The sequence below is a fragment of the Hippoglossus hippoglossus genome, chromosome 9, assembly GCF_009819705.1.
Source record: "Hippoglossus hippoglossus isolate fHipHip1 chromosome 9, fHipHip1.pri, whole genome shotgun sequence".
Lineage (NCBI taxonomy): Eukaryota > Metazoa > Chordata > Actinopteri > Pleuronectiformes > Pleuronectidae > Hippoglossus > Hippoglossus hippoglossus.
In genome coordinates, this window is record NC_047159.1 from 1564273 (window position 1) to 1588006 (window position 23734).

Here is a 23734-nt window from a genome sequence, read left to right on the forward strand (position 1 = left end):
TCCTTCCTGCCCCTCCCTGCTCCTTCCAGCCCCTTCCTGCTCCTTCCAGCTCCTTCATGCTCCTTCCTGCTCCTTCCTGCTCCTTCCAGCCCCTTCCAGCCCCTTCCTGCTCCTTCCAGCCCCTTCCTGCTCCTTCCAGCCCCTTCCTGCTCCTTCCAGCTCCTTCATGCTCCTTCCTGCTCCTTCCTGCTCCTTCCTGCTCCTTCCAGCCCCTTCCAGCCCCTTCCTGCTCCTTTCAGCCCCTTCCTGCTCCTTCCAGCCCCTTCCTGCTCCTTCATGCTCCTTCCTGCCCCTTCCTGCTCCTTCCAGCTCCTTCCAGCCCCTTCCTGCTCCTTCCTGCTCCTTCCAGCCCCTTCCTGCTCCTTCCTGCTCCTTCCTGCCCCTTCCTGCTCCTTCCTGCTCCTTCCTGCTCCTTCCTGCTCCTTCCAGCCCCTTCCTGCTCCTTCCTGCTCCTTCCTGCTCCTTCCTGCCCCTTCCTGCTCCTTCCTGCTCCTTCCTGCTCCTTCATGCCCCTTCCTGCTCCTTCCTGCTCCTTCCTGCCCCTTCCTGCTCCTTCCTGCTCCGTCCTGCTCCTTCCTGCTCCTTCCTGCTCCTTCCTGCCCCTTCCTGCTCCTTCCTGCTCCTTCCTGCCCCTTCCTGCCCCTTCCTGCTCCTTCCCGCTCCTTCCTGCTCCTTCCTGCCCCTTCCTGCTCCTTCCTGCCCCTTCCTGCTCCTTCCTGCTCCTTCCTGCTCCTTCCTGCCCCTTCCTGCCCCTTCCTGAGCCCTCCAGCTCCTTCCTGCTCCTTCCTGCTCCTTCCAGTCCCTTCCTGCTCCTTCCTGCTCCTTCCAGCTCCTTCCTGCTCCTTCCTGCTCCTTCCTGCCCCTTCCTGCTCCTTCCAGCCCCTTCCTGAGCCCTCCAGCTCCTTCCTGCTCCTTCCTGCTCCTTCCAGCCCCTTCCTGCTCCTTCCTGCTCCTTCCTGCCCCTTCCAGCTCCTTCCTGCTCCTTCCTGCTCCTTCCTGCCCCTTCCAGCCCCTTCCTGCTCTTTCCTGCTCCTTCCTGCTCCTTCCTGCCCCTTCCTGCCCCTTCCTGCCCCTTCCTGCCCCTTCCAGCTCCTTTCTGCTCCTTCCTGCCCCTTCCAGCCCCTTCCTGCTCTTTCCTGCTCCTTCCTGCTCCTTCCTGCTCCTTCCTGCCCCTTCCAGCTCCTTCCTGCTCCTTCCTGCTCCTTCCAGCCCCTTCCTGCTCCTTCCTGCCCCTTCCTGCTCCTTCCTGCTCCTTCCTGCCCCTTCCTGCTCCTTCCTGCTCCTTCCTGCTCCTTCATGCCCCTTCCTGCTCCTTCCTGCCCCTTCCTGCCCCTTCCTGCTCCTTCCTGCTCCGTCCTGCTCCTTCCTGCTCCTTCCTGCTCCTTCCTGCCCCTTCCTGCTCCTTCCTGCTCCTTCCTGCCCCTTCCTGCTCCTTCCTGCTCCTTCCTCCTCCTTCCAGCCCCTTCCTGCTCCTTCCTGCTCCTTCCTGCCCCTTCCTGCCCCTTCCTGAGCCCTCCAGCTCCTTCCTGCTCCTTCCTGCTCCTTCCAGCTCCTTCCTGCTCCTTCCTGCCCCTTCCTGCTCCTTCCAGCCCCTTCCTGAGCCCTCCAGCTCCTTCCTGCTCCTTCCTGCTCCTTCCAGTCCCTTCCTGCTCCTTCCTGCTCCTTCCTGCTCCTTCCAGCTCCTTCCTGCTCCTTCCTGCTCCTTCCTGCCCCTTCCTGCTCCTTCCAGCCCCTTCCTGAGCCCTCCAGCTCCTTCCTGCTCCTTCCTGCTCCTTCCAGCCCCTTCCTGCTCCTTCCTGCTCCTTCCTGCTCCTTCCTGCTCCTTCCTGCCCCTTCCTGCTCCTTCCAGCTCCTTCCTACTCCTTCCTGCTCCTTCCTACTCCTTCCTGCTCTTTCCTGCTCCTTCCTGCTCCTTCCTGCTCTTTCCTGCTCCTTCCTGCTCCTTCCTGCCCCTTCCTGCTCCTTCCTGCTCCTTCCTGCTCTTTCCTGCTCCTTCCTGCTCCTTCCTGCTCCTTCCAGCCCCTTCCTGCTCCTTCCTGCTCCTTCCAGCCCCTTCCTGCCCCTTCCTGCTCCTTCCTGCCCCTTCCTGCTCCTTCCTGCCCCTTCCTGCTCCTTCCTGCTCCTTCCTGCTCCTTCCTGCTCCTTCCAGCCCCTTCCTGCTCCTTCCTGCTCCTTCCTGCTCCTTCCTGCTCCTTCCTGCCCCTTCCTGCTCTTTCCTGCTCCTTCCTGCTCCTTCCTGCTCCTTCCTGCCCCTTCCTGCTCTTTCCTGCTCTTTCCTGCTACTTCCTGCTCCTTCCTGCTCCTTCCTGCCCCTTCCTGCTCCGTCCTGCCCCTTCCTGCTCCTTCCTGCCCCTTCCTGCTCCTTCCTGCCCCTTCCTGCCCCTTCCTGCTCCTTCCTGCTCCCTCCAGCCCCTTCCTGCTCCTTCCTGCTCCTTCCTGCCCCTTCCTGCCCCTTCCAGCCCCTTCCTGCCCCTTCCTGCTCCTTCCAGCCCCTTCCTGCTCCTTCCTGCCCCTTCCTGCTCCTTCCTGCTCCTTCCTCCTCCTTCCAGCCCCTTCCTGCCCCTTCCAGCCCCTTCCTGCCCCTTCCTGCCCCTTCCTGCCCCTTCCAGCCCCTTCCTGCTCCTTCCTGCTCCTTCCTGCCCCTTCCTGCTCCTTCCTGCTCCTTCCTCCTCCTTCCAGCCCCTTCCTGCCCCTTCCAGCCCCTTCCTGCCCCTTCCTGCCCCTTCCTGCCCCTTCCAGCCCCTTCCTGCTCTTTCCTGCTCCTTCCTGCTCCTTCCTGCTCCTTCCTGCCCCTTCCAGCCCCTTCCTGCTCCTTCCAGCTCCTTCCTGCTCCTCCCTGCTCCTTCCTGCTCCTTCCAGCCCCTTCCAGCCCCTTCCTGCTCCTTCCAGCCCCTTCCTGCTCCTTCCAGCCCCTTCCTGCTCCTTCATGCTCCTTCCTGCCCCTTCCTGCTCCTTCCAGCTCCTTCCAGCCCCTTCCTGCTCCTTCCAGCCCCTTCCTGCTCCTTCCTGCTCCTTCCTGCTCCTTCCTGCCCCTTCCTGCTCCTTCCTGCTCCTTCCTGCTCCTTCCAGCCCCTTCCTGCTCCTTCCTGCTCCTTCCTCCTCCTTCCAGCCCCTTCCTGCTCCTTCCTGCCCCTTCCTGCTCCTTCCAGCTCCTTCCTACTCCTTCCTGCTCCTTCCTGCCCCTTCCTGCCCCTTCCAGCTCCTTCCTGCTCCTTCCTGCTCCTTCCTGCCCCTTCCAGCCCCTTCCTGCTCTTTCCTGCTCCTTCCTGCTCCTTCCTGCCCCTTCCTGCCCCTTCCTGCCCCTTCCTGCCCCTTCCAGCTCCTTTCTGCTCCTTCCTGCCCCTTCCAGCCCCTTCCTGCTCTTTCCTGCTCCTTCCTGCTCCTTCCTGCTCCTTCCTGCCCCTTCCAGCCCCTTCCTGCTCCTTCCTGCCCCTTCCTGCTCCTTCCTGCTCCTTCCTGCCCCTTCCTGCTCCTTCCTGCTCCTTCCTGCTCCTTCATGCCCCTTCCTGCTCCTTCCTGCCCCTTCCTGCTCCTTCCTGCTCCGTCCTGCTCCTTCCTGCTCCTTCCTGCTCCTTCCTGCCCCTTCCTGCTCCTTCCTGCTCCTTCCTGCCCCTTCCTGCTCCTTCCTGCTCCTTCCTCCTCCTTCCAGCCCCTTCCTGCTCCTTCCTGCTCCTTCCTGCTCCTTCCTGCCCCTTCCTGCCCCTTCCTGAGCCCTCCAGCTCCTTCCTGCTCCTTCCTGCTCCTTCCAGTCCCTTCCTGCTCCTTCCTGCTCCTTCCTGCTCCTTCCAGCTCCTTCCTGCTCCTTCCTGCTCCTTCCTGCCCCTTCCTGCTCCTTCCAGCCCCTTCCTGAGCCCTCCAGCTCCTTCCTGCTCCTTCCTGCTCCTTCCAGTCCCTTCCTGCTCCTTCCTGCTCCTTCCTGCTCCTTCCAGCTCCTTCCTGCTCCTTCCTGCTCCTTCCTGCCCCTTCCTGCTCCTTCCAGCCCCTTCCTGAGCCCTCCAGCTCCTTCCTGCTCCTTCCTGCTCCTTCCAGCCCCTTCCTGCTCCTTCCTGCTCCTTCCTGCTCCTTCCTGCCCCTTCCTACTCCTTCCTGCTCCTTCCTGCTCCTTCCTGCTCTGTCCTGCTCCTTCCTGCTCCTTCCTGCTCTTTCCTGCTCCTTCCTGCTCCTTCCAGCCCCTTCCTGCCCCTTCCTGCTCCTTCCTGCTCTTTCCTGCTCCTTCCTGCTCCTTCCAGCCCCTTCCTGCCCCTTCCTGCTCCTTCCTGCTCCTTCCTGCTCCTTCCTACTCCTTCCTGCCCCTTCCTGCCCCTTCCAGCTCCTTCCTGCTCCTTCCTGCCCCTTCCAGCCCCTTCCTGCTCTTTCCTGCTCCTTCCTGCCCCTTCCAGCCCCTTCCTGCTCCTTCCTGCTCCTTCCTGCCCCTTCCTGCTCCTTCCAGCCCCTTCCAGCCCCTTCCTGCTCCTTCCAGCCCCTTCCAGCCCCTTCCTGCTCCTTCATGCTCCTTCCTGCCCCTTCCTGCCCCTTTCAGCTCCTTCCAGCCCCTTCCTGCTTCTTCCTGCTCCTTCCAGCCCCTTCCTGCTCCTTCCTGCCCCTTCCTGCTCCTTCCTGCCCCTTCCTGCTCCTTCCTGCTCCTTCCAGCCCCTTCCTGCTCCTTCCTGCCCCTTCCTGCTCCTTCCTGCTCCTTCCTGCCCCTTCCTGCTCCTTCCTGCTCCTTCCTGCTCCTTCCAGCCCCTTCCTGCTCCTTCCTGCTCCTTCCAGCCCCTTCCTGCTCCTTCCTGCCCCTTCCTGCTCCTTCCTGCTCCTTCCTGCCCCTTCCAGCCCCTTCCTGCTCCTTCCTGCTCCTTCCAGCCCCTTCCAGCCCCTTCCTGCCCCTTCCTGCTCCTTCCAGCCCCTTCCTGCTCCTTCCTGCCCCTTCCTGCTCCTTCCTGCCCCTTCCTGCTCCTTCCAGCCCCTTCCTGCTCTTTCCTGCTCCTTCCTGCTCCTTCCTGCTCCTTCCTGCTCCTTCCTGCCCCTTCCTGCTCCTTCCTGCTCCTTCCTGCTCCTTCCAGCCCCTTCCTGCCCCTTCCTGCTCCTTCCAGCCCCTTCCTGCCCCTTCCAGCCCCTTCCTGCCCCTTCCTGCTCCTTCCAGCCCCTTCCTGCTCTTTCCAGCCCCTTCCTGCCCCTTCCTGCTCCTTCCAGCCCCTTCCTGCTCCTTCCTGCTCCTTCCTGCTCCTTCCAGCCCCTTCCTGCCCCTTCCTGCCCCTTCCTGCTCCTTCCAGCTCCTTCCAGCCCCTTCCTGCTCCTTCCTGCTCCTTCCAGCCCCTTCCTGCCCCTTCCAGCCCCTTCCTGCTCCTTCCTGCCCCTTCCTGCCCCTTCCTGCTCCTTCCTGCCCCTTCCTGCTCCTTCCAGCCCCTTCCTGCTCCTTCCTGCCCCTTCCTGCTCCTTCCTGCTCCTTCCTGCTCCTTCCAGCCCCTTCCTGCTCCTTCCTGCTCCTTCCAGCCCCTTCCAGCCCCTTCCAGCCCCTTCCTGCTCCTTCCAGCCCCTTCCTGCTCCTTCCTGCTCCTTCCTGCTCCTTCCTGCCCCTTCCTGCTCCTTCCTGCTCCTTCCTGCCCCTTCCTGCTCCTTCCTGCCCCTTCCTGCTCCTTCCTGCTCCTTCACCATGTTGGACGGACACAGACGTTCACAGGTATCGTGGATGCTGATCTTCACCATGACAGCAACATTCATAAAATCACTCCTATGATTTGCCAACTCAATGCTCTATATTGAGCTGAATTACACAGCTTTTATTTTGAAAAGCTGTGAACTCGGCTCTGAAGATTGTGTGACATGTGATGTATGAAAAAATAACAACAGTTCATTAAATAAGTCTAACTTATATATAAACCACACACGTGAACATTAATAAAGAAAATTCTGTTTCATTGGATGAAAAACATTGAGTATAAAATCTTCTAAACTAAAGTTTTATAAAAAGTTCTGCACACAAACTATGAAAAGTTCGTAGAAGAGTTTGAGGCGTCTCACTAATGAGGAGGAATAATTCTGAAGTATCGACACAAGACAAGAGAAACACAACATTCCACCGAGGTTTGAAATCGGGGACTGAACTCAGACTTATGACATTCGTGTCTCCCAGCGCCTCCGACTCCCTGAATCATGCAACACCTTGCAACTGAAGAACTTCCCTTAAGTTAGAAGGTGACAGGAAGTAAAACCTCCTTCCTCTGTGTGTGTGTGTGTGTGTGTGTGTGTGTGTGTGTGTGTGTGTGTGTGTGTGTGTGTGTGCACGTTCACTGTGTGACACTGAAAACGTTTGTAAATCCACCAGCTCTCAGGAACTTGTGCTGATTCTCCTCCGGCGGAGGCTGAAGAGGTTTGAGTCGATTCCGCTGCCTGTGGAAAAACTCCTGAACTCAGGATGTGACTCTTCTGCCTCCCGAGGAAAAACGTCAGACTTCCGTATTGTCTCTCACACAAATAACAATGATTGCGATGCATCGACCTTCAAATTACTTTCCCCAAACAATCAACAACATCTTTTGCTTTGTCAAAAAGCAAGAAAACTAATCTCAGGGGAGCAGAAATACAGCAGCAGCAGAGAAGTGGGACTAAATCAATGCTTTGTATCGAATGGGTTTGTTGTTTATAAAAGAATTTGCAAAAAAGGCCTTGAATAGTTTGATTGAAATCATTTTGTTTAAAAGCAACAAATACAGATTCTTTTCACATACAGAGATGATTATAGGATGTATACAACATTATATAAGATGAATCAGACGTGTGCAGCTCGTCTTTCAGTCTCAGTTTCTCTCTTTCAGCTCCTCATCGTCCTCGTCGTCCTCGTCGTCCTCGTCGTCCTCGTCGTCCTCATCGTCCTCATCGTCCTCGTCGTCCTCGTCGTCCTCGTCGTCCTCGTCGTCCTCGTCGTCCTCGTCGTCCTCGTCGTCCTCATCCATCAGTGAGAGAGGATTTGGACCCCGGTGTGTTTCTGCCGTTAGAGTCTGGAGGTTCTTTGGATTTTATTTATTCACTTCATTTCCCATCAAAAGGAATAACTGCTGCTGTGAATAGTATAAAACTGTCTGATCCTCACGTTGACACCTCCTTTCTTAAATGTAATTTCCAGATATTGTGTCATAGATGTTGGCCGTGCTGCTGAAGAGGGAAACGATGACCTAACCTTTAGGTAACAGATTGTTCTAAGCTAACAAAGGATCAACATGCGTGTTTAACAAACAGACAGTTTAACCTCAGTCTTTTAATATAATATCATATGTGTAGATACCAATTATCTTTATTACTCTTGTATGTGGTTCTCTGGAGTCATTGGAGATGATGTTTTTTAACCAATTAGTGAAGCTGATTATTTATCATCTGGATGCAGATGATTCAACCGGCGACGGACGACTTTTCAATAAATATTTATCTCTGCATGTTTCCTGCTCCTGATCTTGAAAATTATATTTTATTCACATGATTTCAAACCGGACAGCAGATCAATCCTCTCAGAACTAAAAATTATTTGAAACAATTTAAATAAACTTTATTTTATACGATTAGGAGCAGGATATAAGGAAAATGCATTGACTTAAATATGAATATTATTCGGACTGTTGAGATACAGTTTGAGAAAAGGTTTCACAACTCTACACACACACACACACACACACACACACACACACACACACACACACACACACACACACACACACACACTCAGTGGATTTGTTGGAGGCTCATTTATATTAATTTAGTCAAATAAATATCTGGAGGGAAAATGAGCGGAGCATCGAGTTGACGGTAACAAATGTGAACAGAAAGCAAAACCAATCCGACGGACACATTTGTAAACCTGGAGTCTGAACACACCTGGAGGTGTGAGGTGGGGGGTGTGATTTATTCCCGATGCAGGGGAGTGGGGGGGTGAGATGAGCCGCCCTCGGCTGCAGGCCTCTCCAGAGCAACAGGAGCTCAGTCCGACACGAACGCCTCACACAATGTCACACAACTCAAAATCCTCAGCTTCTCATTCCAACGGTGTGATGTGGCATCTGGCTCGTTTCCGTAATAGTGTCACATATAAAGACGTCAGAGTCGGTCTTTTATAAGAATAATAATATTAATAATTATACATTTTATTACCGGCGCCTTTCACAGCCCTTAGTCACCTGCAGGGCACAGATAGAAACAGTCGAACTCTGAGTGACTGCTCTCCAACAAAAGAAAGGTAATTGCTTGGCTCCACAGGAAGACTCATACTGCAGCCCCCCTGCTGGTCCTCCACAGGTACTGACACAAGCCTTATATCTGCAGTAGACATGTGAGTTCATTATCCTTCACCCAACTGACGCAGAGTCATTCAAATTGTGTATTTAAATATCTTTTACGGTTTTGAATACATGTCAAATGTAATTATGATTACCTGTTAAATGCCTCCCTCTACTCTTGAGTCATTTATTACTCAGGTAAAAACCGAATCTACAGAACAACCCACTGAGGGACAACACTTCAGAGCAGTAGGAGACCTTGACATAAGTGTCACAGTAAGTGCTAGCTAGGCATGTGTGTGTGTGTGTGCCGATAAACAGGCTGTGGTTGCCTCGTGTGCAGGGACGCCAGATGTTCCTTGGCCGAATGAAGTGGCTGAGAAGCAGCAGAAGCCTGTAAAATTGAGTTTGTCTCCGTAGGCAAACATTAGGCTCTTGACTTTGTTTCAAGCGGCGATGAGCAGCCAGCGGGGGTCGATGAGCAGCGGAGGGACGTGCGCTTCTACGTGGATTCAAAAGTGCACCACTGCGTTCTGGAAGGTTTCCCTGAGCTTGAAAGACATTGCAGCAGACGTGGTGGCAGATAACCACGGTCATTACCCAGAGCCGGGGGGGCATAATGAGCTATTGAGCAACGGTGCAGGAGAAATTGATCAGTCGGAATGACAAAGAGCTCAGTGCGAGAGCAGATCGGTGGAAGGTGGCGTTCCCTCACCCGTGATGATGCGTATAAGATACGAGCAGATATCTGCACAGGGCCGGAGGGCGTCATGTGGTGGGGACGACAGGTGTAGCTGGGGGTCATCTGCATGGTACTGACATGAGAACACATGCAAGCAGATACTTGGGCCCTAGGAAGAAGGAAGTAGGGTATATCACATGGGGGGGGGGAATGGCTGCTGAGACAGGCTTCAAATCCAGAACGCACTTTGTCGAGGATACTCATATTGTAAAGAACAGATGGCAGACGTGGAGCTCAAGAGTAATTTTCACTGCTCTTCAATCCAAACTGATTTGAATCCAGGAGGGAGTTCCATGAGAGGGTTCCTGTGACCAGTTTGAAAACCGCCCGCCTGAAAGGAGGCAGTCTGTTCTAGAGAGGCATTCTGTGATGGCGTCACCAGCTGCTAGTTGGACACAACAAGTAGGTTTCAGTGCCCCTTGCTCTTTTTGGAATGCGTAGCATTGGCCGCTCAGTTGAGCAGAGACGTGATACTCAAGCATCGGACGTGTCGTCACTTGCTGACATCATTACCCCTTTTTATCAATGATTAATCAATGAAGTGCAATGAATCCTGGGATATGTTTGGCCGGGAGGGATCCGTCAATAGGAGTCTTTGTTTCTATGGGGATGAAAAGACGCATTTGTCTCCCGCTGTGACGCAACCAGTCCTCAAATGCAGCCTCCAGAGGACGCGGCCCCTGAATGGAGACACAGTCGTGGTCGGGTGGCGTCCAGGCAGGTCAGATGTGATGCACCACCGACCTGAGGGGCTGAGCAATGTCACAGCACCGTTACATGATTTGCTTTTTGAGCCTCGCACTCAGCTGGAGGGGCTGAGTGAAGGAGGTGGGGAGAGAAGGAGCATGAGCTGCTCCCAGTGAGAGACGACCATGGAGGGAGATGTGCCCTGAACTGTGGGGGCCTCTGAGTGGGTCACAGAATCGGCCACAGATGGCGTCCACTCCTTTCAGAGAGGAGGAGGCAGAGGTATCATCTCAGAGGTGTGATGGACGAGGGAGAGGAATCAGTAACGCTGTCAAAGCAGAAAATCATTTCTGTCTTTCATCCCATGAGTGGCAGAAGCAGTTTCAAAGGAAAATGGGAGCAAGTGATGACCCTTCTTCTTCTTCTCTCCCAGTAATGACCAGGATAATATGAAAGATATCTCCGTGAATAGATTTGGAGGAATGGTGGATGGTTGTTTCTTGCAATAAAATCAAACACAAATGTACATTACAGATACTTATATGGAGGAGAAAACTGTGAAAATGTAAGAAAAAAACAACTCGAAAGCTTAAAAAGTGATTAATTTGTAATTTAACTTGCTCTGTCACACAACCAGAAGCCCAGTGCAGAGGAGACGGTGGTTCTTCCAGTGAGGAGCCACATGTTGAATGACCTGTAGGTGAAGATTGATCGACTCCCACATAGAGAGAAATGTAATATTTGACCACACGAGGAAAGAGAAGCAGAGAAAACAGTCTCAAGTCTCTTTACAGGTAAGTAAAACGTGATCTCAGCTTCCATCACTTCAACAATGACCTGCCACCTTCAGGTCCCGCCTCCGTTTGGACCATTCTAAAATATGTCAAACAAAAGTCGTAGGTGCAGGGTTCGAGTCCCCGGCCCCTCCCGCTCCAGACTTCACCAAACCGCCGCTGATTTCTGTTCTCTTGCTAAAACCTCAGTTCAGCCACAGACAGAAAGCTATAAGTGTCAAATCTCAGAAAAACCTCAGGATATAACAGAGAAACCCAACAGTGAGGAGCACATGGTGGAGAGGAACAGCCCCCGGGGGGGGGGGGGGGGGTTGTTGTCTTGAAGCTGGTTTTGTTCTGTCCTCCAGCTGCTGCTGTCTGACGGTGTGAGGGATGGATTAAACCCCAATAAACCTAAAAAGATGCCTGCAGCTAAAGAACATCTCTGCGAGTCGTCTTTGTGCAGAAACACACAAAACCATCCGGCTTAAAAAGTCGAAATAGTAAATATTGATATCTGATTGTGATTAAATCAGCAGAATATGTTTCACTGCCACTCGTACTTTATGCCAGTCTCCACTCTATGAATATTTCTCTAAATCTGCGCCTGAGTTTAATATGAGCAAACCAAGTGTGACCTCGATCCACCGAAATGCAACGGGAACATTTAATGTCAGTGATGGAAGATCCACATCTGACGGAGGGCAGAAGCAGAGGAGGCGTGAGGTTCAGTGGGAGGACGCAGCGTTTTTCATTTGGAAACGTTATAACTGCATCATCCAGTCGTCTGTCTGTGGGAGTGACATTTAATTTACCGAGCAGCATCACAGGGGAAAAGGTTTTTGTCGCTACAGGAGAAGTTGCTGTATTTTCCCTGGAGAAGAGAGGAGAGAGAGAAAAGCGGTGACGTTCTTGACGTCACGGTTTGAGCAGAACAGACTCTGCAGCAGCGTCAGTTCCCTGCACGGCCAACGTGACGCAAGCGTTTTGGCAACTTGTCTTTGTCCCCGTGCAGAACTGCTTTTATAAACGTTTGTAAAGTGAAGCACAATTTGGTTTTAGTGTTTGTTGTTGGCATTTAAAGTTTTCTTCCTGCAGCTGGACGCTGTCTGGTGCTGAGGAACGTTTCCTGTGATTCAAGGTAGAATAACACATCGTACTGGATCAGGAGTTTTAATTGGAAGGCGTTTGAAAGTTAAAGTGATAACTATTAAGCAATGAACGTATATTTGTTCGGTGACTCTGCTGCTCAGACGATCCTCGTGGTCGTCAGGTCTTTTTTATTTGATCAAACAGAACATGACGATTATAATCCAGGGCACAGAGGAAATCATCAACGAGACAAATTGATGGTTAGAGGATTTCCGTTTGTATCGGACGGTGACAGTGAGGGAAAGCTGTGATGACGAGTTCAGAGCTGACACCAGGACGAGTGAGAGCACAGAAACACTTCGAGCACCGAGCAGCAGCAGTCGATCTTTACGTTTCAGATCTTTTGACACTTTTCAGACAGTCCCGGCTGCTCCGGACCGCCTCCACTCTCAACAGGTTCCCTGCTTAGAAATCACTGTAATTCTCAAGCTGCTGTCACTGTGAAAAGAAAATGAAAACTCACCTGTCACCGTGGCAAGACGCCTGTCACCGGCACTGGCACAGAGCCTTCTCGTTACCATGGTGACCTTTATAAGCCATTGAATTGGAACGAAAAGGTTCTGGTGTCTAAAGCACGACCTCTGCTCGACACCCACATACAGCTTAATGACAGGGGGGGGGGGGTTCCTGACCGTCCACATGAGATTAATGTTCGACTAGTGCTCTGTAGGTCGGTTCATCGTTTACAGACATTAAACACTTCAATTGCTGTTTCACATCTAACATCTAAACTCAATTCTGAACATTTACTGCAGATTCAATTGATTTAGATAATCAGATTTGTGTTCAGTTTTGTCTCCACTTCATCAACCGGACACGCAGGGGGCGCTGTTGCTCAGTAAAAGTAACACAGTGCAGCTTTAATGATCTCTTTAGATTAGATTTGATCCCTTTAAAAGAAACACACACACAATTCTATCGTAAATCTACCGATCGGACGATTTTCACTGAAAATGACTCGAAGTGTTTGAACAAAACTCCAGCAGAGCTATGATTTATTTCATCAACAGTGTCTTAAACTTACAAAACAATCAACAGTTACATTCATACAAACACAGTGGAAAGAGGTTTTGAAAAGGTTTGTTTGTCCGACATGTTGTCGTCATATCAAACGGTGGAATTAGTGGTATTGTACAGGTGATGGATTCCTCAGGTGGTGCAGCTCCTCACGTTGCTCACAGTCCCACAAACAAAGGGCTGGAGACAGGATGAGGCTGTGCAGCTCTGTGTGGGTCTGTGTGAGTCTGTGCGGCTCTGTGTGGGTCTGTGTGGGTTTGTGTGGGTCTGTGTGGGTCTGTGTGGCTCTGTGTGGGTTTGTGTGAGTCTGTGCGGCTCTGTGTGGGTCTGTGTGAGTCTGTGCGGCTCTGTGTGGGTCTGTGTGGGTCTGTGTGAGTCTGTGCGGCTCTGTGTGGGTCTGTGTGGGTCTGTGTGGGTTTGTGTGTTTTTAATCCAGCGACAGGAGAATCAGGTGGAGACTGTGCTTCTCTAAAGAATCAGGTGTTTTTGTTTCCTTGAGCTAAATCTGAAATAAAGTCGATGGTCAACATGGTGCCACTTGAAGCTGCATCTCTTATTCTTCAATCAGAATCAGAATCAGAATTTTTTTTATTGCCAAGTATATTTACACATACAGGAAATTGCCTTGGTGTGGTTGGTGCATTTGGACATAAAAACAACAATCGGACATAAAACAACAATATATACAGAAAGAACAATAAGTTATGTTATGGGCACGTGCGGTGCTAAGGTGCAGTGATTGGTTCCGGGATAGTGCCAATAATATATAAGTTATAAATTATGTCCTACCCTCAACAAGATATTTGGAGTGCTGGGTTTCTTACCACTGTTTGCTATCTTAGCACAACATTGCCGACACACGACCAGACGATGAATGGGTTTGATTCCCTTTGCTGCGTGGCCTCCCTCTTTCCCTGTCACATCATCAACATGCAACGTGCTTCCACTTCACTTCCATTACATTTCTAATCAAATCCACTGAGAAAGGAAACTCCACCTCTTCACAAAAATCGATACACAGGTGTATCATGACCAGACAAACAAAAAAGTCTCAAGGGGCATTATGAAAAACGCAACAGGAAGCCCACCATTTTGCATTTAGTGGCCATTTTTCACATTTTTACTTTGACGAACTTGTCCCAGGGCTTTCATCTGATCAACTTCAAATTGAGATGAGTGTCATCTCAACAAGACGGAGAAACAAACTAACTCAAAGATCGATTTTTTGTCACACGGTGTGACCGTGGCGTGGCGTCAAAGTTTGATTACACGCCATCAAAACACGAGGTTCTGTATCTCTAACTGCTCTGATCCAGCGTCACAGAGACATTCACAGGTAACAGCTTCAAGGTATCTATAGTGCTAAAGTATGGAAACATCTTCTGAGTGAAAGTGTGTGTGAAGGTGTGAATGTGTTTGTTAGTATCAGGATCAGAGAACGACAGTTCTCCTCTGTTCCAGTCCAGTTTCACTCTGATCCTCTGGATCTTCTGCACAGAGAGAACAGATAATGCTGATGGTGACCCTGCTGAGTATTTACCTTCATAGAACCATATTCCCCATAATCCAGACTGTTCGTCTCCCTTCCTCTGGACAGACTCTGCTCTTACACCCAGTGCCCAGATTGTACTGTCTCCAACCAGGACGTCCCAGCTGTGAGTCCCTGAGTTAAAACCCTCAGATCCCAGGACTGAGCTGTATTCATCAAACCTCTCTGGATTGTCAGGAAGCTTCTGTTCCTCTCCTCGTCTCAAACTGGTCAGATCTTCAGACAGGACGAGCCATGGATGAGCAGAGTTTGGGTCCAGAACCACAGGACTGTAGGAGACCACGTCCTTCATCTTGTTCCAGATGTTGAAGGTCCGGTTGCCCAGATGTTTGACCTCGTCTATCAGAGCTCCTGAGGCCAGCTGTGGATCATCCAGCAGGGGGCGCTGCTGGACTCGTTCCACTGCAGCCTTGTAGTTGAGCAGGAACGAGACGTCTTCAGCTCTCAGCTCGTCCTCTGTGGTTCTGATTGTGTCTGAAAGAGCCGTTATGTCTCTGCTCAGAGACTCAATCTTCTCCTTCATCATCCGACTCTTCTGCTCCTCTTCCTCCCTCAGTGCAGCCATCCTGGCCTCCTCTTCCTCCTCCAGAAACTGATGAAGCTTTTTAAACTGCACCTTGATCTGCGTCTCTGTGAGTCCGGCCTGGACCTTAATGTGTTCTGCTGTTTGTTCAAACTCTACTTTAACACGTTCAAAACACTGTAACTTCTTCTTCAAGGGCTCCAGAGTTTCCTGAAGCTGCTTCTTGTGTTGTGGTGCAGCTTCATCGATGGGTCTGAATCTGTGGTCACTGTGTTTCTCTGAATCTCTGCAGACGAGACACACTGGCTGCTGATGGTCCAGACAGAAGAGTCTGAGTTTCTCTGAGTGCAGACTGCAGAGAGCATGTGAAGAGCTCTGATCTCTCTCCTGTAAGAAGGTCTCACACAGGTTCTTTAACGCCAGGTTAGGTGGTTGATCCTTTGAAGATCTTCTCTTACAAAGTGGACACTCTTTTACTTCTTTGTCTTTCCACCAGCTCTTCACACAGTCTCTACAGAAGCTGTGGCTACATGACAGAATGACAGGATCTCTGAAGACATCATGGCAGACGGGACAGCAGAGATCCTCTTCTAATCTGGAAGCCATTGAGTCTCCAGGTGAAGCTGAAAACAGACAGTCAGTCAGTCACAGCTCCACGAACTTCACTGAGGTTTACTTCCTCTCTGAGTCGAGGTGTTTGTTAAACTCACGGTCAGTGTGTGGAGCGTCGGCAGGTTGTAGTTTGACTCTTCTCTCCTGTAGCTGGACTCACTCAGGACGTTTGGTCTGGTTTGGTTTAGTTTGGTTTGGAAGGTGAATGTGATCGTCTGGTTTTCAGCCTGCGTCTCTTCAGGGAGGAACAGATGTTTCCTGGTTTCTCTGGTGAGTCAGGAGAGGGTGGAGCTTGAGATGCTGGATGATGAAACCTGTACAAGCTGAAACAAATGTACAAGCAGCTCTGCTGCCAGTACAAACTATGCACCCCCCCCCCCCCCCCCCCCCCCCCCTTATGGACTGCACTCTAACACTTTAACTCTTAACTGTGCCTGATTCATCTGCCTGTGCAATATCAACGGTTCATGTGCAATACATTCACTGTACATATTCTCACACTGCACATATCTTTACTGTCTTTACACTCTATACATTAGTTTAATTACATTCATATATTTCTATAGTTTTTAATTCCTCACACTTCAGTATTACATGTTTCTTATTACCTGCTGATGTCTTTTTGACTCTTGCTGCTGTAATACTGCAAATGTCCCATTGTGGGACTAATAAAGGATCATCTTATCTCATCTTATCTTATCTTATTTTATCTTATCTTAAATCCACGATGCTCCAGATCATTTAAAATGTTTGACGTGGAATGAGGAGAATGTTTCCTCTTCCATTCCCACACTCTGTTCTTGCTTTAGAGTTACATTAATACCACTAAGGCGTTTCCAAACTAAAACGCTCTCTGTGCTCACAGGTGTTTTGTCTCTGCATCAGTTTGAATCTCCGTCCAACACGTCTCACACGCCTGCAGAGATCATGTGACCACTCACATGCACTGGACATGCACGTCCCCCTGGACACAGGTTGTTGGAATAACATCTGTCAACAGTTGGTTCTGCAGATTGGAAGTTTATTCAAATTCAAGTGTCCATTTTCTTCTTCATGATTCAAGGACCCTGGTGTTTCCTTCACTTCTGTTTGAGTTACAATGCAGAAGATGTGTTATCCCATCACCGCAGAGAGGGGGCGCTGCAGCAGTCAACTGGAGTCTCGGAGAAGAAGAAGCAGCGGAAATGAGGCAGTTGTGTTTTGAAAGAGGGAAATTTAAAACTCGACGGTGTGAAACAGAAATGAATAAAAGCAACGAGAGCCAGAGGAACATGAGCTGAACGGAGCCGAACTTAAAGTCGGTTCATGGACGTTTTCTCACTTACACGTTGTTTGAATCCGATAAAAACCCAGCGAAGCTAGTTTCTTGTGTTTTGAATCGATGCTCTCGGTCGCGTTCACTTCACTAGTGTATAAGAATATGACAGTATCATGTTGATTCTAATATACTGTGTGTGTACTTGTGTTGTTATTCACGTATTTGTATGTTTTTCTACCATCAACCTGCAGATGAAAACTAGCCTGCATCAATAAATCTGACCCATTATATGATGGACTCCACTACACTTGTTAATTAATGTGCATTTTCCTTTTGAAATGCATGAATACGAACATGCAGCAGTTTGTGTGGGTGAAGCTGCTGAAGTGAAGTTAATCCAACCGCTGCAGCGAACAGACACCAAAGATGAACTTTGTATTTCATCAATTAAAGATAACACAGAAAAAATAAACAGTAATTCTATGTTCAAAAGACGTCGTAGAGACAAAGGTGAGAGAATCAGCAACACAGCATGGAACATGGGGAAGTTCAAATTTCTATTTTTTTGTATTATCATCATTGGTGAGGATAAGGAAACTACGAGAATGAAATCTTCCATCTCCACATCTCACTGGAGTCATCAAGAGTTAATTCATATATATATATATAATGGTTTTTCAAAAGATTACTTACCCTCCCATGTTACCTGCAGGTCAGACATATGTTTAACTTTTAACACTAAATATATAGAAAATAATATCAGTGATACTTGTGATTGTGTTTAATTAATCACACTATAACACTTGGCCTGTTTGTAGATGAAACATGGAGAACGTCACTAATTCAGCATGTACTTTATAATCTGTTGAATTGTGTGTCGGCCATGACCTTCACTGTAACGGTAATGTTAGCTAACAAGGCTAATGCTAACGTAGCTAATGCTAGCGCGGCTAATGCTACCTAGCAAGCGGATGCTAAGTTTGTTCTTTAACCAAACAATGTGAGACAATGAGGTAAAATTGTGATTGTCAGGATTTGATGAGGCAGATGGACCCAGATGCAGAGTTTAAACTTAAAGTATTTTCAATGAAAGAATAACAAGAATAAACACAGGAATCTCAAAAAGTTAAACTGAACAAACAAAAGCACAAAGAAAACACAGGAGGCTTACACAGGTGAACAGGACTGGAGCTCAGGAGACACGGGATACAGAAACACAGGAGGACAGGACATCACGGCACTTAGACAACGACGATAGACAACAATCCGACAAAGAGAAGCACAGAGGCTTAAATACACAGGGAAGGCAGGGGCAAATAGACACAGGTGAGACACATGAGGACTGGTGCAGACAATCACGGACAGGAAGTAAAGCTGTGTGCAGTGTAATCCGTGCCGGGACCCTCCGGCGCAGAACAGGAATGGGAGTAGCGCCTGCCGAGACCCCCGACGCCGAAACATGGGTGGCGTCTGCTGGGACCCTCCGGCGCGGAACAGGAACTGGAGTAATCCGTGCCGGGACCCCCGACGCCGGAAGTGGAGCGGCGTCCGCCGGGACCCCCCGGCGCGGAACAGGAGCAGGCGCCGCGAGGACCCCCGACGCCGGAACGACGCCAGCCGGGACCCTCCGGCGCGGAACAGGGACCAGAGAAGACGCTGCGAGGACCCCCGACGCCGGAACAGGAGTGACGTCAGCCGGGACCCCCGGGCGCGGAACAGGGACTGGAGTAGACGCTGCAAGGACCCCCGACGCCGGAACAGGAGTGACGTCAGCCGGGACCCCCGGGCGCGGGACAGGAACTGGAGTATACGCTGCGAGGAACCCCGATGCCGGAACAGGAGTGACGTCAGCCGGGACCCTCCGGCACAGAACAGGGACTGGAGTAGACACTGCGAGGACCCCCGACGCCGGAACTGGAGTGACGTCAGCCGGGACCCTCCGGCGCGGGACAGGAACTGGAGTAGGCGCTGCGAGGACCCCCGACGCCGGAACAGGAGTGACGTCAGCCGGGACCCTCCGGCACGGAACAGGGACTGGTAAGACCCTGCGAGGACCCCCGACGCCGGAACAGGAGTGACGTCAGCCGGGACCCCCGGGCGCGGAACAGGGACTGGAGTAGACGCTGCAAGGACTGCTGACGCCGGAACAGGAGTGACGTCAGCCGGGACCCCCGGGCGCGGAACAGGGACTGGAGTAGACGCTGCGAGGACCCCCGATGCCGGAACTGGAGTGGCGTCAGCCGGGACCCTCCGGCGCGGGACAGGAACTGGAGTAGGCACTGCGAGGACCCCCGACGCCGGAACAGGAGTGGTGTCTGCCGGGACCGTCCGGCGCAGAACAGGAACTGGGACTGGCGTGGTTGCTGCCGGGACCCCGACGCCGGAACAGGAGTGGCATCTGCCGGGACCGTCCAGCGCAGAACAGAAACTGGAGGAATCAGTACCGGGACCCCCGACGCCGGAATGGCGTCTGCCGGGACCCTCCGGCGCTGGACAGGAGGAGACTGGGACCCAGCCAGGACTGGAGGCGGGTGCCTGTGAGCCCGCTGCAGAGAAGAGAGGCTCCCGCTGTGGACGCCCCCTCTCCAACCTCCGCCACCCACAGCAGAAACCTTTTGGAGGCTGCGGGGTCCTCCATAAGCCCAACAGCCCCCCAGGTACGGGTCAGTGGATGGGGCTGGAGGGTTGAGGAAGTTCTTCAGCCTGTCCTGCACCGCCACAAGGTGCGGGACAAAATGGCTCACCCAAGGTCTGTCCTCCAGCCATGCCTGAATAACTGAGATTTCCCTCAAGGTCTCAACTTGGTGCTGGTTGCCCGGTGAACAATGCTTGTAAACCAGGGCATCCAACGAAAAAACCTGTTTACAAAAAAAACGGATCTCTGCTGGGTCCATGTTCTTGGTCGGATTGTTCTGTGAGGATTTGATGAGGCAGATGGACCTAGATGCAGAGTTTAAACTTAAAGTATTTTTAATGAAAGAATAACAAGAATAAACGCAGGAATCTCAAAAAGTTAAACTGAACAAACAAAAGCACAAAGAACATCTAAACTCAATTCTGAACATTTACTGCAGATTCAATTGATTTAGATAATCAGATTTGTGTTCAGTTTTTTCTCCACTTCATCAACCGGACACGCAGGGGGCGCTGTTGCTCAGTAAAAGTAACACAGTGCAGCTTTAAGGATCTCTTTAGATTAGATTTGATCCCTTTAAAAGAAACACACACACAATTCTATCGTAAATCTACCGATCGGACGATTTTCACTGAAAATGACTCGAAGTGTTTGAACAAAACTCCAGCAGAGCTATGATTTATTTCATCAACAGTGTCTTAAACACACAAAACAATCAACAGTTACATTCATACAAACACAGTGGAAAGAGGTTTTGAAAAGGTTTGTTTGTCCGACATGTTGTCGTCATATCGAACGGTGGAATTAGTGGTATTGTACAGGTGATGGATTCCTCAGGTGGTGCAGCTCCTCACGTTGCTCACAGTCCCACAAACAAAGGGCTGGAGACAGGATGAGGCTGTGCAGCTCTGTGTGGGTCTGTGTGAGTCTGTGCGGCTCTGTGTGGGTTTGTGTGGGTCTGTGTGGGTCTGTGTGGCTCTGTGTGGGTCTGTGTGGGTTTGTGTGAGTCTGTGCGGCTCTGTGTGGGTCTGTGTGAGTCTGTGCGGCTCTGTGTGGGTCTGTGTGGGTTTGTGTGAGTCTGTGCAGCTCTGTGTGGGTCTGTGTGGGTCTGTGTGAGTCTGTGCGGCTCTGTGTGGGTCTGTGTGGGTTTGTGTGTTTTTAATCCAGCGACAGGAGAATCAGGTGGAGACTGTGCTTCTCTAAAGAATCAGGTGTTTTTGTTTCCTTGAGCTAAATCTGAAATAAAGTCGATGGTCAACATGGTGCCACTTGAAGCTGCATCTCTTATTCTTCAATCAGAATCAGAATCAGAATTCTTTTTATTGCCAAGTATATTTACACATACAGGAAATTGCCTTGGTGTGGTTGGTGCATTTGGACATAAAAACAACAATCGGACATAAAACAACAATATATACAGAAAGAACAATAAGTTATGTTATGGGCACGTGCGGTGCTAAGGTGCAGTGATTGGTTCCGGGATAGTGCCAATAATATATAAGTTATAAATTATGTCCTACCCTCAACAAGATATTTGGAGTCCTGGGTTTCTTACCACTGTTTGCTATCTTAGCACAACATTGCCGACACACGACCAGACGATGAATGGGTTTGATTCCGTTTGCTGCGTGGCCTCCCTCTTTCCCTGTCACATCATCAACATGCAACGTGCTTCCACTTCACTTCCATTACATCTCTAATCAAATCCACTGAGAAAGGAAACTCCACCTTTTCACAAAAATCGATACACAGGTGTATCGTGACCAGACAAACAAAAAAGTCTCAAGGGGCATTATGAAAAACGCAACAGGAAGCCCACCATTTTGCATTTAGTGGCCATTTTTCACATTTTTACTTTGACGAACTTGTCCCAGGGCTTTCATCTGATCAACTTCAAATTGAGATGAGTGTCATCTCAACAAGACGAAGATACAAACTAACGAATTTTTCGTCACACGGTGTGACCGTGGCGTGGCGTGGCGTCAAAGTTTGATTACACGCCATCAAAACACGAGGTTCTGTATCTCGGACATACATGGACCATGAATCCTTTGATGCTGAGCCGTCAACAAACAACTCCACTCCTGCATTATCAGCATCAAAGGATTCAACAACAAATTAAAGCCCTCAAATTCTCACCAAAGCATGTGCTCGGGCCAATTATTATTATAATAATAATAATATATATTTTTTTCTAGGTGGCGCTGTTGAGCCATTTTGCCACGCCCATTTAAAATTACTCCAGAATACATACATTTTCACCACTTTCTAGTTGATAAATGTGTTTTTATGTGGATCATTTTCCATGAAAATAAAAAACAAACCAAAGATAAAGATCGGGAAAATAATGAAATCTTTTTACTCACGTGGAAAAGTCGACAGTAGAAATAAAAACGAGTGAGAGGTAAAAGGAGAAATAAACAAAGCTTTAGAATAACGAGTTTAACTTTTAAATTCAGCAGATTTCTCTTGAAGAAATAAACATGATGAATAAAATCTTTATCTCTAACTGCTCTGATCCAGCGTCACAGAGACATTCACAGGTAACAGCTTCAAGGGATCTCTAGTGTAAAAGTATGGAAACATCTTCTGAGTGAAAGTGTCTGTGACGGTGTGAATGTGTTTGTTAGTATCAGGATCAGAGAACGACAGTTCTCCTCTGTTCCAGTCCAGTTTCACTCTGATCCTATGGATCTTCTGCAGAGAGAGAACAGATAATGCTGATGGTGACCCTGCTCTGTATTTACCTTCATAGAACCCTATTCCCCAGTATCCAGACAGTTTGTCTCCCTTCCTCTGGACAGGCTCTGCTCTTACACCCAGTGTCCAGATTGTACTGTCTCCAACCAGGACATCCCAGCTGTGAGTCCCTGAGTTAAAACCCTCAGATCCCAGGACTGAGATGTGTTTATCAAACCTCTCTGGATTGTCAGGAAGCTTCTGTCTCTCTCCTCGTCTCAAACTGGTCAGATCTTCAGACAGGACGAGACATGGATGAGCAGAGTTTGGGTCCAGAACCACAGGACTGTAGGAGACCAAGTCCTTCATCTTGTTCCAGATGTTGAAGCTCAGGTTGCCCAGATGTTTGGCCTCGTCTATCAGAGCTCCTGAGGCCAGCTGTGGATCATCCAGCAGGGGGGGCTGCTGGACTCGTTCCACTGCAGCCTTGTAGTTGAGCAGGAACGAGACGTCTTCAGCTCTCAGCTCGTCCTCTGTGGTTCTGATTGTGTCTGAAAGAGCCGTTATGTCTCTGCTCAGAGACTCAATCTTCTCCTTCATCATCCGACTCTTCTGCTCCTCTTCCTCCCTCAGTGCAGCCATCCTGGCCTCCTCTTCCTCCTCCAGAAACTGATGAAGCTTTTTAAACTGCACCTTGATCTGCGTCTCTGTGAGTCCGGCCTGGACCTTAATGTGTTTTGCTGTTTGTTCAAACTTTACTTTAACACGTTCAAAACACTGTAACTTCTTCTTCAAGGGCTCCAGAGTTTCCTGAAGCTGCTTCTTGTGTTGTTGTGCAGCTTCATCGATGGGTCTGAATCTGTGGTCACTGTGTTTCTCTGAATCTCTGCAGACGAGACACACTGGCTGCTGATGGTCCAGACAGAAGAGTCTGAGTTTCTCTGAGTGCAGACTGCAGAGAGCATGTGAAGAGCTCTGATCTCTCTCCTGTAAGAAGGTCTCACACAGGTTCTTTAACACCAGGTTAGGTGGTTCCCACATTGAAGATCTTCTCTTACAAAGTGGACACTCTTTTACTTCTTTGTCGTTCCACCAGCTCTTCACACAGTCTTTACAGAAGCTGTGGCTACATGACAGAAGAACAGGATCTCTGAAGACATCTTGGCAGACGGGACAGCAGAGATCCTCTTCTAATCTGGAAGCCATTGAGTCTCCAGGTGAAGCTGAAAACAGACAGTCTGTCAGTCACAGCTCCACGAACTTCACTGAGGTTTACTTCCTGTCTGAGTCGAGGTGTTTGTTAAACTCACGGTCAGTGTGTGGAGCGTCGGCAGGTTGTAGTTTGACTCTTCTCTCCTGTAGCTGGACTCACTCAGGACGTTTGGTCTGGTTTGGTTTGGTTTAGTTTGGAAGGTGAATGTGATCGTCTGGTTTTCAGCCTGCGTCTCTTCCGGGAGGAACAGATGCTTCCTGGTTTCTCTGGTGAGTCAGGAGAGGGTGGAGCTTTAGATGCTGGATGATGAAACCTGTCACACCTGAAACAAATGTACAAGCAGCTCTGCTGCCAATACAAACTATGCACCCCCCCCCCCTTATGGACTGCACTCTAACACTTTAACTCTTAACTGTGCCTGATTCATCTGCCTGTGCAATATCAACGGTTCATGTGCAATACATTCACTGTACATATTCTCACACTGCACATATCTTTACTGTCTTTACACTGCATACATTAGTTTAATTACATTCATATATTTCTATAGTTTTTAATTCCTCACACTTCAGTATTACATGTTTCTTATTACCTGCTGATGTCTTTTTGACTCTTGCTGCTGTAATACTGCAAATGTCCCATTGTGGGACTAAT

The 23734-nt window shown here is 50.1% G+C and overlaps 2 protein-coding genes across 2 annotated transcripts; both read right to left on the reverse strand.

Annotated features, from left to right (window-relative positions):
• Positions 1 to 13909: 13909 nt before the first annotated feature.
• Positions 13910 to 15289, reverse strand: LOC117768001 (nuclear factor 7, brain-like). The gene has a single exon (XM_034596016.1). It carries the CDS (start codon positions 15287 to 15289, stop codon positions 13910 to 13912), a length of 1380 nt encoding a protein of 459 aa, XP_034451907.1.
• Positions 15290 to 21693: 6404 nt separating this feature from the next.
• On the reverse strand, positions 21694 to 23073 carry LOC117768002 (zinc-binding protein A33-like). The gene has a single exon (XM_034596017.1). It carries the CDS (start codon positions 23071 to 23073, stop codon positions 21694 to 21696), a length of 1380 nt encoding a protein of 459 aa, XP_034451908.1.
• Positions 23074 to 23734: the final 661 nt, after the last annotated feature.

What these genes read in the sequence shown, in the direction of transcription:
- LOC117768001 (XM_034596016.1), bottom strand. Translation starts at nt 15,289, where the DNA reads ATGGCTTCCAGATTAGAAGAGGATCTCTGCTGTCCCGTCTGCCATGAT.
- LOC117768002 (XM_034596017.1), bottom strand. Translation starts at nt 23,073, where the DNA reads ATGGCTTCCAGATTAGAAGAGGATCTCTGCTGTCCCGTCTGCCAAGAT.